Here is a 19,421-nt window from a genome sequence, read left to right on the forward strand (position 1 = left end):
TATTAACATTACACATTTTTTAACGATTACTGTAATATACAAAGTTTTTAAGTTTTCAAGTTTTTAAGCTAATTGTAGTGTAATTTTTTATAAGGACTGCAGAATGCTGGGCCTAGGCCAGGAGCAGATCCCTGGGCTGGCTGCTGGTACCCAAAGTTGGCAGGAGGGCTGAGCAGGGCCAGAGGCCTGGACCCCGGCTGGCAGAGGGCTGGGCGGCTGGAACCCTAGACCAGCAGCGAGGTGAGCGGGGCCAGCGGCTGGTATCCCACACCGGCAGCAGGCTCAGCGGGTCAGATGGCTGGGACACCGGCTGGCAAGGGGCAAGCGGCCGGAACTCCAGACCGTCAGCGGGCTGAACGGGGCCAGCAGACAGAACCCCAGACCAGCGGCGGGCTGAACGGCTCAGCTAGTCGCCGGTCTGGGGTTCCGTCCACCGGCTTCTGCCAGCCGGGGTCCCGGCCGCTGGCCCCACTCAGCCTGCTGCCAGCCTGGGGTTCCATTCACCCTAGCAGGCAGTGGGCTGAGCGGGGCCAGCGGCCAGGACCCCGGCTGGCAGCAGCATGCCGCAGGATGCCGACCCCTGTGCTAAAATGTGTAACAAGTGAAAATCTATGAATGGAACAGAAGGAGAATGGAGCATGTATTTAAACCCCAAGAGGACATTTTAAGATTCATGTTTTTCTATGAAAAATGTTGATGGAACAAAAAAAATTATTTTATTTTAAAATTTTCTATGATTTTTGTGCATTTTCATAAAAAATTTAAATGTTTTGGCTTCTGGCAAATAAAAACTGGAAAATTTTCAACTGACCAAGCAGAATTTTTCAGTTTAATAAAAAAAAGTTTTTTCTAATGAAAACTCTGAAAATTTAGTCAAAAATGGTCATTTACTGTGGAAATTCCCATTTTGACAAAATAGACGATTTCCATCAAAAATGTTTGTGACTGAAAATTTTCAACCGGCTCTGCTTTAAAGGATGTAAAAACATATTTCTAAAGATTTTGGGCTTGAACATCTGATTTGGCACTGGACTCAGGTGCCTCTAAGCCTACGTCATCTTTGCCACCAATTCTGGTCCCAGATCACAGTACAATTTAGAACTGCTCTACACTACAGCCTTTTGTACCTACCTGCCATGGGATCTTACACCAGAATAGAGTAGCTCTGGCCACATCCCCTGCCTGCCACCCTCAACCAGTCCTCTATGTCAGGAACCAGGACAGGAGGTCAGCACAGAGCGATTACACACCAGCTCTGACTGCCCCTACAATGGGGATATTCTGCTGGGCCACTGAAAGCCTTCATTATGTCCCCTTAATGCTGATGGAGCAGAGTAAGTGGCTGCTTCATAAGGCACAATCTGGCCATTAATATTTAATGTTTATGCCCATGACATCCCAGGGTGAGAATACAAAGTGAAGGATAAAAATAACATTTCCCAATATTTATCTTGTCTCCTTTGAAGGCTTCTCCACTGATTTTAATTAGACTCTCCCTTAGCACGATAAGGCAATTTAAAAAATAGTAAATCAAACATGATCTTTCTCACCTAGTGGGTATAGTCTCCAAGCTCTCACACTTCTTGTCTTTTACACTTCATATAAATATAAAATGACTAGACTGCAAATCACCATTTAAATTCAGCTATTTGCTTGGTATTATTGGACCGTAACCAGTGAAATGCTTTAAAACTATACAGATTATAAATAAAATCCTCTGCATCTCACACTTGCCTAATTCCAGCAGCCAGCAAATCCTATTTCTTTGAATCATCTTTATTCTTAGGTGGATACTGCAGCTCAGCCAATGGTTTGCCAACAACTGCCTTTCTCAGGCCCACTTTCTATCAATACTTAATCAAGAACCAGGGTTTTTGCCATTCAATTAATATGCAAGCACAATGTCTTACACACATTGCAGCACACTTATGTGCTATGAAGTACTCAACTATTTGGATTCATGAATACAATCCTAAAAAAAAAAAAAACCTATTTAAAAACAAACTAGTGACTGGAAAGAACCACATCTGAAAACTTCCCAGCTTCTAGAGAAAAGTGCAAAATCCAAACCCAGACCTTGCCACTAACTACTGTCTAATAGAACAGGTCAAATCAAAGCCCTGAATCAGAATTTTTCAGGGCCAGATATGGAGCGTAATTGTGCAACTTGGCCCCAACTCTGGATTATACACTAATGGTCATTACCGAGAAGCACAGAACTAAATATTCCTGCACAGAGCAAATTACTGGACTTAAAGAGTTTTAAATGACACAGAAAAATAATTTAGTTCAGCCTCCATCCCTCTCACATCACCCATGCACTTGAATCCAGCAAATTAGCCTGTTCAAAGATGCCTAGTAATTTACATATGTTAACTAGTCCTGTAAAAAGTGCTTAGGGTATCTCAAAGAGATGTTGGATGCAGATAAGTGGGAACAAATTCCCATCAAACACAAAAACCGAGCAGTGAACATAGGAATCACATAAATGTAGGAATGGAAGGGACTCAAGAGGTCATCTATTCTAGACCATCCCCCCATACTGAGGCAGGATAAAGAAACAAAAAGAGGTACACACAAGATTGCTAGTGGGATTCACTATGAAAAAGAGACCCACAATATCATGAAAATCAGCTGTATCTTTGTGTAATGTTCCCAGTCGATAAAATATCTTTAATTTCCAAACAGAGAACACCTTTAATTTCCAAACAAAGAAATACTGGGTAATATTAATGCATCCTTTTGGGGCTGTTTCTAAAAAGATCAGTTTAAGCCTCAGATATTTGACAAACAGCATCAAAATGGATGATTATTGGGAATTTTAATACTTCTAGGGGATGTCCTTTCAAAAAAAATATAACTTTGTATTAACACTGAGGGGCAAATTTTGATCCCCTTACACATGTTTAGTAGCACCACTAGACCCATGAACTTCAATGGGAGTATTTGCAGATTAACCTCATCAGAAGTATCATAATCTGTCCATGAATGATTATGAAAGAGAACAGTGTAGTCTAGTGACTGAGCAGAGCCCTGATTCTGACACCAGCTTCTGCCAAAACTTTCAACAAGTCACTTAGATCCAATCCACAAAGGTATTTAGGTGCCTAAACCTCAGATTTAGGCACCTAAATCTCAGGCTCCACTGTGATCCACAGAATTCCTGCCAAATACTGAAGGTACCTAAACTCATCCAGCGCCTATGTTTTCAGGGTAAAAGTTCCCTAGGTGCCTATGTTTCTGCCTCTGGGCATACACACTGCTCCCTAACTCTACACACATTCAGTCATATCTGCCACATAAGCCCCAGAGCAATCCACAAACTGCGGGGAAATAGGTGTTTGCAAATATCTCACATGCTGGCCCTGATCCAGAAGGCATGCTGAGGCTGCCTCTTGGATCAGCTCCCATTAAATAGCTGGCTAAAGTCAGAGAAGGTGGTGATGCTGGTGATGTGTACCTTGTAACTTTCAGCCCACTGGTTAGATCACCCATTTGTGATATGGGACAAGCAGGTTCAATTTCCCCCTCTGCCCATATGGGAAAATCACAGAAATGTAGGGCTAGAAGGGACCTCAAGAGGTCACCTAGTCCAGACCCCTGCGCTGAGGCAGGGCCAAGTAAACTTAGACCGTCCCTAACAGGTGTTTGTTTAACCTATTATTGAAAACTTACAATGATGGAGATTCCACAGCCTCCCTTAGCAGCCTATTCCTGAGCTTAAATACCCTTCTAGTTAAAAAGTTTTCTCCATATCTACCCAAAATCTCCTTTGCTGCAGATTAAGCCCATTACTTCTTGTCCTACCTTCAGGGGACATGGAGAACAATTGATCACCATCCTCTTTATAAAAGCCCTTACATTTCAAGACTTATCAGATCCCCCTCAGTCTTTTTTTTTCAAGACTAACATGGCCAGTTTTTTTAACCTTTCCTCAGAGGTCATTTTTGTAGCTCTCCTCTCGACTTTGTCCAAATCTTTCCTAAAGTGTGGAACCCAGAACTGGACACTGTACTCCGGATGAGGCTTCATCAATGAACAGAGTGTGACAATTACCTCCCATGTCTTACATATAACACTCCTCTTAATACACCCCAGAATTACGTTAGCCTTTTGAGCAATTGCATGACATTGCTGGCTCATAGTCAACTTGTGATTCACTATCACCTTTTTGGCAGTGCTACTGCCTAGCTAGTTATTCCCCGTTTTGTAGTTGTGCATTTCACCTTTCCTTCCTAAATGTAGAACTTTGCACTTGTCTTTACTGACTTTCATCTTGTTGATGAAACATCTTCATGGTGTTTCATCTAAACACCAGTTCTCCAATTTTTCAAGGCCAATTTGAATTCTAATCCTGTCCTCCAAAGTGCTTACAATCCCCCCTGCAAATTTTGTAAGCACACTCTCCACTCCATTACCTAAATCATTAATAAAACATATTGACTACTTACAGACCCAAGACAGACCCCTTCAAAACCCCACTAGATACATTCTCCTAGTTTGATAGCAAAGCATTGATAACTCCTATGAGTATAGCTTTTCAACCAGTTATACATCCACCTTAGAGTAATTTCATCTACTGTACATTTCCCTAGTTTGTTTATGAGAATGTCATGTGGGACTGTGTCAAAAACCTTACTAAAATGAAGATATATCACATCTACAGCTTCCCCCACATTCAGTAGGCCAGTAACCCAGTCAAAGAAGGAAATTAGATTGGCTTGGCATTTGTTCTTAACAAATCCATGTGGGCTATTATTTACCTCCCAATGGCTAGCTTAGGTGGCTTCCCACCTACTGTGCTGGCTTTTGTGTATTGCATTCTTAGGTGCTTATTTCTCCCCATTCATTGTACCGGGAGTCTAGGCAATGGCTTTGTGGATCACCATGGTGTTCCTGTGATTTTCTAGTTGCCTAAAAGTTAGGTGCCATGACGCTGAGTGGGGCAACGCCTAAGTCCCTTTGTGGATCTGGGGCTAAAATTCTAAAGAGCCTGGCCCTTGCCACCTCCAAAGCTGTGCAAGCAGATGCACACACTGCACTAGGAAGTGGAACACCTGGTAGTTGCTAGAGTAGCTGTAGCAATGGGGATAGGGGAGAGAACCCAGTAGGGCTCTCCCACAACTTACTGTGAAGTGGGGGAGAGAGAGAGACCTGGGCCAGTCTTCCCATGTAAACTCCCAGGACTTAGCACATTGCCCCAGGAGACCATTCCCTGCAGTGGGATAACAGCCTTTTCCGACCTCCAACTAATGTAGTTAGTCCTGCAGTTCAAGTGGTAGCAATGAGCACTGAAGTTTCAGAGTTCAACCCTGCTGAGCATGCATGATGTGGAGATTGTTACAGCTGTACATCACAGAATTTGTTTGCATCTTTTTCCTTTTTTAAAAATGTAGAAAATTAGATTAAGAAAACAACATTAAAAGAAAGTTACTTAGGTTGCAAAATCAAGCGCTTCAAAGAAATGCTAGAATACAGGTTGCCCATGCAACCTTCATTCTACCTCCTTGGGCATACGTGTTATGAACAGTTTTTAATTATATGATCACATGCTATTTTTCTCAGAGGACCCTTATGTCAAGCTGTCCTACAACAACTCAAGAGCATGAGTACCAACCTGAGGGCAGACTGTTAAGAGCCAGGGCACAAACCCCAGATTGGCTGTGAGTTCTATATTTAGATTTCACCAACCAAGTATTAAGTGTAAACTCCTCAGGCACTATAACAGCCTAGCCGTGGAAGTATTCTGATCTATCTTGTCAACTAGGCAAACTTACCTTTTGGTATCAGATAGATGGTCTCTTGCACTACAGATCACAACAAGATTCAGGTTACTTCCAGTCCCAAAGGACCAGTCACTTAGCCCAGGTCAATTGCACGTTTGATCTCACACCAAAGACAACTCTTGTAGACAATCCTATAATAAACTAAATATTTATTTAAACGGAAACGAGAGTTATTTACAAAATTAAAGCAGGTAAACATATAAAATTAATAGAAGCTTCTATAAGCAAGCTCTATATGTCCTTTAGGGCTAACCCAGGCTACATACTGTATATCTTGCTTATGCCTAGACAACCTTTTCCTCAAGAGTCCAAGTGCCATAGAGATGCAGTTCCTCCTTGTTAGGCCTTTTTATTCTTTTCCCCTTCTGCTTCAAATTGCAACCTCAGCTGATGGGAGGAATTCACATACATTTCTCCTCTTCATGGGCAGGTGAGGGAGGAATGGGAGAGCCATCAACAAAGTCTTTTGTTCTCTGTTGTTCCACAATAGCTCTGGTGTCAATGGGCCTTCTTTGTCGGGCAGGTCACATCATCTTCTGCCAGAGACTAGTATTTCACACAAACTAAAGCTTCTCTCCTGTCTGGTGATTTACACAGTTACAGAGGCTTATAATGTAAATGCTCAAATATTACCTTGCAGTACAGTGATGTTATAACTGAGATTAATGCATGCAGCAACTCACAAGCATTCAATGAAGTCTAAACAATAAGCACATTTCTGTAACTCTAACACCTATTTTAATAATACAGTACTAACATACAAGTGAACCAGACTGGTTCCAGCTATGTATTTGTCAGTATTCAGTTGAGGCAGGGGGATCCTGGCATAAACTGACACATGGTTTGCCAGCATCACAACCTGCCTCATTCAAGGCACAGGATGGATGTACAAGGGGACAGAAGTAAGACTGTATGGACAACTGTAAATCTGGCATTTCCTAATTTTCAAGTCTTTGACTTTGCAACCAAAATAACTTATTTTAACAGTTTTTGTAAATTATTATTATTGTTAGACTAACTCAACTAAGGCAGTTAAAACATCCCCTTTTTTTGGTCTTATGACCCTTATATTTATTTGCAGAGATTACAATGAATGTTGTCGTAATCAGGGATAAAGTTAGAACATTTCAAATAATAGCAGCATATATGAATTTCTGGTGATTCACTATGCTCATGTTTTTCCAGGGGAAGAGAAGGAAATTATGCAATGTTTAGGAAAGATACCAGCTTGTCCCATGTTCTAACAGACTACTCCCAGCAACTGTAAGTAGGGGTTTAACAATCCAATTCCCATTCAGAATAAAGTGGTAAAATCCTAGGCAGCAATTTGAAAATCTCCCCTTAGGTCTTCACCTATTGGCCTTAAAGTACAGTTCCCTGTACTGTAAACACCTGCCACTGTAAACTTTTATTCCACAGACACAAAAATTACTCTCCCCTGACTATACTGTACCTGAGAAAGTGAATGAAAGTAGTATAGGAATGTACAAATTTGAATAATCTATATATTACTTTTTCCTAATAGTCTTGTTCAGTTCACTACTAATTAAGGACATTGTGCTGAGAAAAATAAACATGTACCTATTTTACTAGGTAATCAGTAGATGTTTTTATGGCTCTGCCATAAACTAAACTGTAAAGAGGAACTATGCTCTCAACCTGTCCATGAAGATGAAATAAGTTAAAAAAAAAAAAGGCATTCAGCATTTCCCCATTTTATAAACCGACCATGACATCAACTCTTCTTTCACAGATCTACTTACTCCTTCATATAACAATTGAGCTAACTTTTGAATGCCTTTGCCTGCCACCCTCAATACTCCTAACTATATCATACTACCAGGTACTATGCAGCCCAGATTCATTGTTGTACATGTAAATTAATCTCTACTATTAATAATAACCCAAGGCCCCTGTGATGGGATAGTGAATACCAGGTCAGAGAGCTCTCCCTCCTGTATTGGGTTTGGGTTCTTTTTTAAATTTTTAATGAGGAAGGGTTTTTAGGGACAAGAAGACATTCAGATTTACTCCTGAGGACTGAGCTGTGTAGAGCACTGAGCTACACTGATCTTGGTGTAAAGGTTTCTGTGAGTGGAAGTTCTGAAGTGGAGAAATTCTTTTAAGATATTATCTAGTCTCTTTTTTTTCACTTTTGTACTGTAACAGGAAAACCCTATATGACCTCCTATGTAAATATACTATCTTCCCAGCCCCCAGCAAACCTCAAGTCTTGTTTCTCACTTGCCTCCCTTTCCCTTTGTGAGGTGCGATTTGCAATTCCTGTTTACAGCAGCCTGTAACACCACATTATGTCAGGCATTAAAGACCATGGCTCAGATCCTCAAAGGTATTTAGGCACCTTTGAGGATATGGGCCCATGTTCCCAGGGAGCTAATTTGGTTTGTTTTCAGCAAAAAGATAGGGAAGCATAGCTGGGCTGAAATGAAAGGCACCAGTGAAAAAAACAGGATGTAGTTTCTCATTGATAAATGATGGCTGTGGCTTTAACTGTGTGGCCTGATGAGATAGGTAGACACCATAAAAACTCACAGGCTCTCATTCTCATGAGACTCATACTGTGTGAGAGGACTTCTAGAGAGCTGACAGAAGAGCTACAGTAGTAGCATGACTCTTGTCTATGAGTAAGGTCAAGAAATCATCTGGGCCTTTTTTCCCCCCTTAATTAAGCCATTCTTGTTTGAAAAATGTTAAATCTGGACTCTATTATTAACCAGTGCACCCAACAAGTTGCCATGGTGCCTCAAGCCTTTTTGATCTCACCAGAGTTTGTCACATAAGGGATTAAAGAAGTAATGCTACAAAACAGAACTCCCTCTACTTTCTGTTCTTGTATTCAAATCCATTCATTCCTTTTCTCTTTTAATCAAAGCTTGCAGAAAATGATAGGGGATACCCAGATCTATATGCCTTTCTGATACTACTCAGATTACCTGCTATTTTCCTGAAGAAGAGTTTGGTGTAAGTTTGTCTCTCTCACCAACAGAAAAGGTAAAAAGATATTACTTTGTCTTTCTAATATCCTGGGACCAACACTGCTACAACAACACTGCATTTTCCAAAAAGGCTGTTTTAAAGTTAAAAAGTTAACAAAATAGTTTGCTGCACCATAAGTGAGGCATACCCAGTTCCAGTGATCCCTTGCAGCCCCCTCAGCAAAGAGATCTCCCAGTTTACAATGGCTCATCTATCAAACTTAAAATGTGTACTGAGTCTAAAGATACACTTCTATTACTTCAGCACTATCTACCTATATGAAGATGTATAATCACCCTATAGCAGTGGTTCTCAAACCTTTATACTGGTGACCCCTTTCACATAGCAAGCCTCTGAGTGCGACCCCCCCCTTATAAATTAAAAACACTTTTTTGTATATTTAATACCATTATAAATGGTGGATGCAAAGTGGGGTTTGGGATGGAGACTGGCAGCTCTCAACCCCCCATGTAATAACCTTGCGACCCCCTGAGGGGTCCCAACCCCCAGTTTGAGAACCCCTGCCCCGTGGGATAAGCGTGAACTGTTGGACTAGTTATCTATGAAATTTAAGATCCAGTTGTGTGATTCTGTGCTGAGGCTTTTTGTGGGAGCATAGTTTTAAAAAATACAATAATGAAAAAATAATTCAGAAGAGAGGTCTTCTAGAGTTAATGCAAATAAGCATCAAGAAAAGTGAGAACTGTAATGCAATATTAATTCCAGGACAGGAAGCTCCAGTATTTCTCTACATAATCACATAGGCTTCCCCTCCTTTCCGTGGGTGCTTGCCCCCACTTCACCCCTTCCATGAGACCCCACCCTTGATCTGCCTCTTCCCACCACTTCCATAAAATCCCCGCCCCAACTCCATCCCCTCCCTGCCCCTATTCCAACTCCTTCCCCAAATCCCCGGCCCCGCCTCTTCCCCGCCTCCTCCCCTGAGTGTGCCATGTTCCCGCTCCTTTCTCCCCCCCTCCCGGAGCGTGCAAACAGCTGTTTGGCGGTGGCTGGGCGGGAAACACTGGGAAGTAGGCGGAGGAGCGGGTACGGGAGGAGGTGGAGGTGGGGTGGGGTGTGAGGGGAGCACCCACTAATTTTTCCCATTCAAATATATATATTTGTTCTAAGAAGAACCAGAAAATAATTTATCCACTCCAACTTGCCTCACAATTTCAATAGCTTCTAAGACCATGTTAGCATAATACTTCTCAGGTTTTTTTTAACAAATTTGTGCAATAATTTCTTGATTTAATCCTTTGTTTTAATCTGAAACCTCACCTGTCTGGAATTGTGGTTCCAGGTGGTAGACAGCAATCCCTTATCCCTGCAAAATGAGAAAGTTAATTTGGACACACATTGTTGGAAGCCCCATCCATCCACACTAATAAATATTCTGACATGGTAGTTTTCATAGAATCATAGGACTGGAAGAGACCTCGAGAGGTCATGTAGTCCAGTCCCCTGCACACATGGCAGGACTAAGTATTATCTAGACCATCCCTGATAGGTGTTTATTTAACCTGCTCTTAAGAATCTCCAATGATGGTGTCATAAATATAAAGGGACGGGTAACCACCTTTCTGTATACAGTGCTATAAAATCCCTCCTGGCCAGAGGCAAAGTCCTTTTACCTGTAAAGGGTTAAGAAGCTCAGGTAACCTGGCTGGCACCTGACCCAAAATGACCAATGAGGGGACAAGATACTCTCAAATCTGGAGGGGGGGAAAGGATTTTGTCTGTCTGTGTGATACCTTTGCCGGGAACAGATCAAGGATGCAAGCCCTCCAACTCCTGTAAAGTCAGTAAGTAATCTAGCTAGGAAATGCGTTAGGTTTTCTTTGTTTTGGCTTGTGAAATTCACTGTGCTGGAGGAAATGTGTATTCCTGTTTTTGCGTCTTTTTGTAACTTAAGGTTTCGCCTAGAGGGATTCTCTATGTTTTGAATCTGACTGCCTGTAAGATTATCTTCCATTCTGATCTTACAGAGTTGTTCTCTTATCTTTTTTTGTTCTTATAATAAAGTTCTGATTTTTAAGAATCTGATTGGGGTTTTTGGGTCTTAAAAATCCAAGGCTGGTTTGTGCTCACCTTCTTTATTCTCACGCCTCCCCAGAAAAGGGCGTGTAAGGGCTTGGGGGGATATTTTGGGGAAATAGGAACTCCAAGAGGTCCTTTCCCTGTTCTTTGTCTAAATCAGTTGGTGGCAGCATAGTGTTCAAAGACAAGGCAAAATTTGTGCCTTGGGAAAGTTTTTAACCTAAGATGGTAAAAATAAGCTTAGGGGGTTTTTCATGCGGGTCCCCACATCTGTACCCTAGAGTTCAGAGTGGGGAGGGAACCCTGACAGATGAAGATTCCACAACCTCCCTAGGCAATTTATTCCAGTGCTTAACCACCCTGACAGTAAGGAAGTTTTTCCTAATGTCTAGCCTAAACATCCCTTGCTGCAACTTAAGCCCATTGCTTCTTGTCGTATCCTCAGAGGTTAAGAAGAACAATTTTTCTTCCTCCCTCCTTTTATGTACTTGAAAACTGTTATCCTTTTATGTACTTGAAAACTGTTATCATGTCCACTCTCAGCCTTCTCTTTTCTAGACTAAACAAACCCATTTTTTCCACCTTCCCTCATAGGTCATGTTTTCTAGACCTTTAATCATTTTGTTGCTGTTCTCTGGACGTTCTCCAATTTGTCCACATCTTTCCTGAAATGTGGCACCCAGAACTGGACACAATCCTAACAAGTTTTCACACAGGTTATTACAGACCTGTACTGCAAAGGTAATAGCAGCTAGCTACTTTTCCCATGAAGCCACAATTCTTGACCAGTCACACTTGTTGCACACTCCTTTCAACACTTCTACCTGCAACTGAATGCTAATTAGACATCTTCTAAACATCTGTCATGTGCATTAGTATGAAGAGTGCTGGCTGTTGCTCTGACACTTAGTTTTATTAGAGACACAAGGTGGGTGAGGCAATATCTTTTATTGAACCAAACTCACTAATTTAATTAATTAGTATTCTGCAGGTATTGAGGCTGGAAATTGCTAGTACATAACATAAGTGCTCTGGTTTTAAACTGTTCCACTGATTGACTTGAAACAACTCCAAGACGGAATTATTCTGCTGCTCAGCAATAGCTCACACACAAACTTGGATCTCAGAATCTGCTTTTTTTCTTCCTGAGAGTCATGTTGGCCAAGAGGAGAGCAGGATTTTGCCCCCTGCAGTTGTATTTTAAATAACACCAGGAAGCCTATAGCTTCAAGGACAGTCCACCAGAACTGCCAGAGCTGAGGAAAGTCTAACATAAAGGATAACACTTACAGTATTGTTGCATTACACCTATCTAGGCCATGTACTGCACTATAAAGATTTTCTGTGCTATGACTAATAGATGGTCATATCTTTTGGGTCAGTTAACACCACCAAAATTAGCCACCAGGTATTTATCTTACCCCATTGTAATATAACACTAGACTTGGGAGGGTTAGATTTTTATTAGTAAATGTTAATAAAGGTTGATTTCACAATACACATACAAACCAACAAAAATATTTCCATCAATACTAATTGAAGTTTACAGATAAGTAAAGTAAGCAAAATGCTGCTTGACAAATGACATATAATGTTAACGATCCATTATTTGCACATGACAAGAGGAAAGCTTACCCAGGTGTCTAACTTATCAAACAATCCATAACATAAGCTTTCATTTCTTTTAAAAATCTATGATTATAGAACACTTTCTTCCTGGGTTATGAAGAAAATTTTCCAAATGTGAATCATTACAGAGCTGTCTTCCCAAGTCTGCAAGCAGACTGCTCTGTATCTCCACTGCTGATAGTTTGGTCAAGCAGCAGAAACTGACAAGACTCTAGCCAATATCACCTTGCTATTCAGAACCCTGTGGGTAGCTAGCAGTGAAACAATCCAGAAGCATGCTGGTTCCACCTTGCTGCTACTTTGGAAAACCATGAAGAGTAGCAAAGGCAGGTAATGGAACTATTCACCATGGAGAACACCCCCAAACACAAACAAAAGGAGGCTCGGGGTGCAGACCCATTCCCCCTCTTCCCAGAAATGGAGGTGAAAGAAGTGGAAAGTGAGCTACTTCCTTCTAGCACCTTCAAACATGACTTTTGTTAACCAGGCAAAGATGGTGACTGAAGACAGCACTCTGGTAGGAATCTAAGGGCTTGTCTACACTACCACGCAGGGTCGATCTAAGGTATGCAACTTCAGCTACATGAATAACGTAGCTGAAGTCAACGTACTTAGATCTACTTACTGCGGTGTCTTCACTGTGATAAGTCGACAGCTGACGCTCTCCCATCAACTCCGCTTGCGCTCCTCATTCATGGAGTACCGGAGTTGACAGAAGAGCGCTCAGCGGTTGATTTATCATGTCTATACTATACTATATCACTGCCCGCCGATCTGGCAGGTAGTGTAGACAAGCCCTAATATGCCCCTTTCCTGCACCTGGAGCAAAAGTGGGACTTCACCATGGCATCACTTTTGGATCTCCCTGGCAAGGGTTCCCTTTTTCATCTTTTTTATTGCCTCTGATTAATAGTAAATGTCCAGTAAATTCTTTGGCATTAGTGGCCTAGTGAACTGCATGCTGCAATTCATTTGGCTGTCTAATATAGACCCGCTGGGGTGTTGTGAATGTTAATTGTAAGGCACCTTCAGAATGCTGTATGCCAAGTATTGTATGTCATACTCCACAGTGTTGTTATGGTTTGGGACTTTGACTAAATAGTACTCAGAGTAGTGGAAATGTTAACAAATCAGTGGTCCTCCTCGCAGGAGCTATTTCACCTATGGCTCCTCTCTACTTTTGCTACTCCTGGACTCTTTCCTATGGGGCTTTATTTCCTTGTCAGCCCTCCCTTCCCCTGAAAATATTGCTACTTCCTTCCCCTTTGCTCACGCTCCAAGCTACTCCAATAGATTCTCTGTTTCCCCAGTGCTGCTCCAAACTTCAGTTTCTATCCCTTGGATAACCACATAGCCTCCAGCCCATGAACAATCACCACTATTTCCCCTTCCCATCCTCCTCACATTGGCTATCTAGCCAGTTTCTTGTCTAAAACTCTTCAGTCTGGATGAACAAAAGCAGTGGTGGACAGTACAGATGTTGTGGGCCAAGAATGCAAGCTCTCTCTAATTAAATGGCAAGTCACTAGCAGAAAAAGGTAGGAGTAAAAGATAAATCACCAAAAACCGCAATGCTGACAAACCAGAGGATAATAGCAGAGGATGCCACTGGATCCCTGGCACAGAGGTGCCAGTTATCTGTTCAAAGTTAATATTATTCATCCAGGACCTAAAGAAATAGTGCATTGACTCATGATTGCTATGCGTTCATGCTGTAGAAAGTCCTGGAGGTGACATGCACTGAAATGCTTACAGAAACATGCAGGAACGCAGGCAGTGTGACCTAATGAACCAGAACTCAGCTGACCTGGGTTTCATTTCTAGCTCTACCACCAGCTAGCTGGAGCTGGGTGACCGTGGGTAAGTCATTTCGCCTCTCCGTGCCTCAGTTTCCCCCCCTCTTAAAACAGGGCTGCTGATAACGGTCTCCTTTGTAAAGCCTACACGAGCGCTAGCTGTCACTGGTACGGCAAGGGGCACACACACCTGGCAGGGCAGGAGGAGTTTCTAAGCGCCGGTGGCACTTCCTTCCCCACGGAGCTGCCGCTGCTGGATGCTGCCAGCCCCGGGCAGCCGCTCAGAACCGCGGGTGCCGCGCTGCGCCGCTGCCCCAGGGCACGGGGCTCCCCGCCAGAGGCCCGGAGGGCTCGCTGCTTTCTGAGACCCCAGGCGCGGGCGACGGCGGGACGGCCGGGCTGAGCCCGCCTGGCAGCGGCCGGGGCTCTCGCGGGGCTGCTGGGCGCCCGCCTGTCCGAGGGAGCCGGGGCTCACACCCCACAGCCGCCCTCACCTTGGCCACGGGGGGCAGCCCCCCCCCTTTACACACAGGCGGCGGGACCTTGGCTGCCATGCCCTGGGCGGCGGCGGCGGCGGCGGCGGCTGCCCCCACCAAGCTTTGCTGAGAACCGGGGCAGATGGAGGGACTCAGGACTAGGAACTAGCCGATCCGGACGCGCATGCGCCCGCCACGGCTTCCCGATCACCCTCCACGAGAAGCTCGAGCCCCGCCCCCCCTCGGGTCAGTGCGCACGCGCACTGGGCGTTTCGGTGGGGGCGGGGGGAGATGAGCGTACTGCTCCCCAATATGGCAGACTTCGACACTATCTATGAGCTGGAGGAGGAGGAGGAGGAGGAGGAGTCCGAGCCGGTGGTGAGGAGCCAGGAGCTGCCCCGGCCCCGAGACGCGCCAGACCCTGTGGCGGTACGGGGCGCCGGGCACATCACCGTGTAAGGCGTAAGGGCTTATGGGGGCGGGGGCGAGTGAGGGGCGGGGGGCAGGTGGAGGGGGGCCTGAGGGAGCGTGGGCAGGAACCCCCCGCGACGCGGGGAGGGGAGCTGCACCGCTCAGAGACCTTGCTGGCTGCCTTGCTGGGCCGTCGGATCGGTGCTGGTGAGGATGCTGCCGCTGTGGGTGGAGGTGATCAGGAAGAGTTCTTGGCTTCAGGCTGCTCTGTCAACAGTACCACGAATAATGCCACAAAAGTAGCTCCCTGCCTAAGGGCTTTGTGACTATGGCCTGGCTGCCTTACATCTTTATTTCTTTTTTGTATGCTTTGCCTTAGGCTGGGAAATATCCTATTTTCCAGCAACTTGGGCCAACCAAAAACCCTGTCTGGACACGTGAAATTCACTTGTCTATTGTCTGCAGAAAAAACAGCTAACCAGCACTTAATACCTTAGTTTCATTGCTCAAGACGGAAAATATTTCCTGTCTGGGTTAACTTTTAAACACTACAAGACAACAGAATCACTGGATGATTTACGTGTCTAGCCCCACAATTTTACTGTATTCCTTCTTGGGTTCAACTCAGCCATTGGGTCCCCACACTGTACTGCAGAGAGGGGACATATGGTTATGTTGTATTGTACATTTTAAAAATTTGAGTTACTGAGTTTGATTTTTACTGTTTTTACCATGGGCAGTTCAGAAGTTTTATAATTAGAAAATCTGAAACTAAATTAAATAAATCCAGGAATTTTGCCAGTATTTTATAGTATCATAATACATAGAATGATCAAGCAGCATAACCCACTGTTATGTCAACTGTTTAAAGATAGGCCACTTCTTACCAGTGAAGAAATTGAACATAAGGCTGCATACAAATTATAAGTTATCTTACACACTAATTGGGATGAGGAATTATTAGTATTTCACATTTGTGTATTGTAGAACTCCATAAACCATGTTTCATCTTGTGCTTGTGTTCGGACTGTTAAAAGACAATGCATTTCTCTCTGTGGTGTGATCTAATGGTTTGAATCAAAGGCATGGGAAATAAGAGGATCTTGCATCCTGATAGAACCAAAACTAGATTTGATACCAGGGCTTCGGAGCAGAGTCTGCGGAGCAGCAGAGCTGCAGGTTTTTGCCTGGAGCTGAAGCAAAGACAGAGCACAGCTCCAAAGCCCTGTTTGGTACTGTGTCTATCTGTAAATCCCCAAATCTGGTTTGGTTTGAGCTAATGTTTATGTACAGGTTGTCCCATGGCACCACAGAATTTCTGCTTGTGCTGATGGAGATCCTCATGATGACATCATTCTCCAAGGCATTCTTTTATTTATATTTTTGTGGTGTACTGGGAGCTTTCAAAACACAAAAATACAAAGTTCCTGCCCCAAATAGCATACAGCCTAAAAAGGACAAAGGGTGGTGATAAAAGTGATGTAACACAGCAGCAAAGTGATTGGAATGATAGGCACATGTCTTACTAATTATGCAGTTAGTATTTAAAGCATGTTTTAGATAAAAATTAGCCTCAATCATACATTTGTTTAATTCTCCCACAACTGTCTTTGTGCTCTCTTCCCTAATGCCTGTATTGCATCAGTGCCTTCACTGAACTAATCCTTAGATCTGCTTCTCGTTCAGTTCCCTTCTCACAACCCAGCTCTAGTGTGATACCTACAAGAAATCTGTCAACTAGTGATGTCTAAGTCAGGGGTAAAAGAAAGCAATATGTTAAATGATTCATTATTATCAAGTTGTGTATTTGGCCTATATAACTGCATGATCTTATTATTGATATTCTCATCCTCCCTCCCAACCTCTTTGAATAAGAAAGGTATGACAAATAGAAATGCTGGTATAGTGGTTTTTATTTCCTAGTCCCAGTCATGTGATACAGGTCACTCTTACATCTTAAGTCACCTCAAACTAATACAACCGGTTAATAAGCACAGTCAATTAATAAAACTCAAATAGCCTCTAGAAGGTCAGAGTAGGTGATGCTGACCCCCTGGCAAATGAGAACTATTGTGCTTCTTAATGGACTCTGTCAGTACATGCTATCTCTGAACTTTAGTCACTTTGTGATCATAAAGACACTTCTTCTATTGGAAACAATACCTTTCAGAAGTGGCCTGTTGGATAGGTCACCAGGAGGCTTGTTTGTCTCTGGAAGATGCCTAGAATGCTCCTAATAGCATTCCTATTCTGACAGAAGTAATACAAGCTCACCTAGTCAGTAAAAAAACAGAGGGAGACACAGAGACTCATTCTGCTCCTTGGGTTTTATTTTGATGTCTTCTGTTCTTCCTTTAGAACTGCCCCTCATGGATGGTTATTATGTATGATCCTGGTACAAATGATATAACGTATCTTGACAGGTTGCCAGCCACTTTGGAATCTTGGCATTATCTACCACTTGCAATGGGGCAGAAGATAATTGTTCTTATTCCCATCTAACCTTCAGGTCCAGTTTCCCTGAATGTAATTACTTGAGGGTTAATAGGCTCAAGAAACTTGTTAAATATTGGGCATAAAACCTTAGCACCGTGGTGATCCTTGTAAAGCACTTTAAGGTGGCCTGCAATATGCTACAATACTAAATATGGATATCCGGATTCCACCAAGGCCTTTTTTTATCAAGTTTTTTTGCTATTTGTACTGATTCTTCTGCTAACCTTTTGCCTGTGCATTTTAAGGGCTAGATAGACATCATGTTCTTCAGCTGATATTATAGTGGGTGCTAGTTGCAACCTGTATGTTTAGGTTGCCTAACACTTTCAGTTTTAAAAGATAGGAAATGCCTATGCCACCTTAATTCTGCCCCTTTTGCATATGCATTATGGTATGATCTTCAATGGCATCGTATACTAGTTTTTCCACAAGACCCCTGCATATAGTGTACAGGATGGATGGTGATCAGGGAATGAGGCAGCTGTTCGGTATCTTTTTATCCTCAGCATTCAATGTGTGATCTTTGCCTTGTTTACTGCATACCATTGAAACCCTGTACCAAATACAAAATTAACTATTCCCTCATGGCCTTTACTGGACCACTCATCGCTGCAGAATCTGTCTCCACATCTGTCAGCAAGATTCATAGAATTTCCCCATTTTACAGATGGTGGAAACTTATCTGAGGCCACACATTGAATCAGTGGCAGAGGCAGAATTAGAATTCAGGATCTCCTGTTTACCAAATTTATGCTAATACCTTACTATCAGAGATGCTAAGCATCCACAGCTCCCACTGATTTCAGTAGCAGTTGTGAATGCTCATTAATTTTGCATATCATACCCCATGTGTGTCAAATTGCACACCTACAGAACAACACAGAGTTAGTGGCCACCTAGTAAAATTTTCATTTAAATGACTTGTAGGACAAATACTTAGCTTCATCTGGCAAAAACTACTTTGCTTCACTTGCTATTTTTAGAGTTGGTAGGGGATAACTATGATCTGTGTCTGCTGTGACTGGAGAAAGCCAATGAGGAAGTGCTAGAGCCACTAATGCAGTTGATTACCAGTCTCCTTGCACAGGCCTCTCTTAACTAGTTTATGGTTTGCTCCTTACTCAAGACTCCATCTCTTGAAGCTGACAGCCTCTTCACTTATTGTTGTGTTTCAATTCTTCCTCCTCTGGGGATGATCAACTCATTTTGTGAACTTGGACAAGTACTCAGCCTTCTTATGACATATGCCCATCTATACTGAGGCTTGGAAGAATTAGATTTTTTACCGGTAAATATCAGTGAACATCAATTTCACTGTACATACACAAACCAACAAAAAATATTTCCATAATTGAAATTTTTATTATCAGACAGGTAAAGTAAGCAAAATGTTGCTTGAGAACTTAAGGATTTGATTTAAGGATATTTACTTTGTATATTTTGACATGTGATAACTTTGTGCAACTGTGAAGATTTAAATCCATAAAAATTGAAAAAATGATTACAAATAAACACTATTATCTGTAAAATTATTTTAAAAAATCAAATTCTACCAAGCTTATCTATGTACAGGTTTTTGACGTAGTCCCACACAAGTGACGTAGTCACACACACTCATAAGCAAACTAGGGAAATGTGGTTTAGATGCAGTTACTATAAGGTGAGTACACAACTAGTTGAAAGACCATATTCAGAGAGCAGTTATAAAATATCAGTGGTTCGCTTCAAATTGGGAGGGTGTATCTAGGGGGCTCTGTAGGGTTCAGTCTGGGGTCTCGTATTAGTCAATA

At 42.7% G+C, this 19,421-nt stretch overlaps 1 protein-coding gene and 1 long non-coding RNA gene across 6 annotated transcripts in view; one reads left to right on the plus strand and one right to left on the minus strand.

The window, feature by feature from the left end:
- The window catches only part of LOC119567038, a 77,584-nt gene extending 62,597 nt beyond the window's left edge, over positions 1–14,987 (minus strand). For all 5 annotated transcript variants that reach the window (XR_005226713.2, XR_006283539.1, XR_006283538.1 and 2 more), the window contains exons 1-2: positions 14,439–14,987; positions 10,065–10,110 (exon numbers count right to left, since the gene is read on the minus strand). This is a non-coding gene — a long non-coding RNA (uncharacterized LOC119567038). The remainder of the gene's footprint in view (positions 1–10,064; positions 10,111–14,438) is intronic.
- Positions 14,877–19,421, plus strand: part of CHIC1 (cysteine rich hydrophobic domain 1) — a 29,949-nt gene continuing 25,404 nt past the window's right edge. The window contains exon 1 of the mRNA XM_037908537.2: positions 14,877–15,179. Within this exon, the coding sequence (XP_037764465.1) occupies positions 15,016–15,179 (164 nt within the window). The 5' untranslated portion in view covers positions 14,877–15,015. The remainder of the gene's footprint in view (positions 15,180–19,421) is intronic.

The sequence above is a fragment of the Chelonia mydas genome, chromosome 9 (assembly GCF_015237465.2).
Source record: "Chelonia mydas isolate rCheMyd1 chromosome 9, rCheMyd1.pri.v2, whole genome shotgun sequence".
Classification (NCBI taxonomy): Eukaryota; Metazoa; Chordata; order Testudines; family Cheloniidae; genus Chelonia; species Chelonia mydas.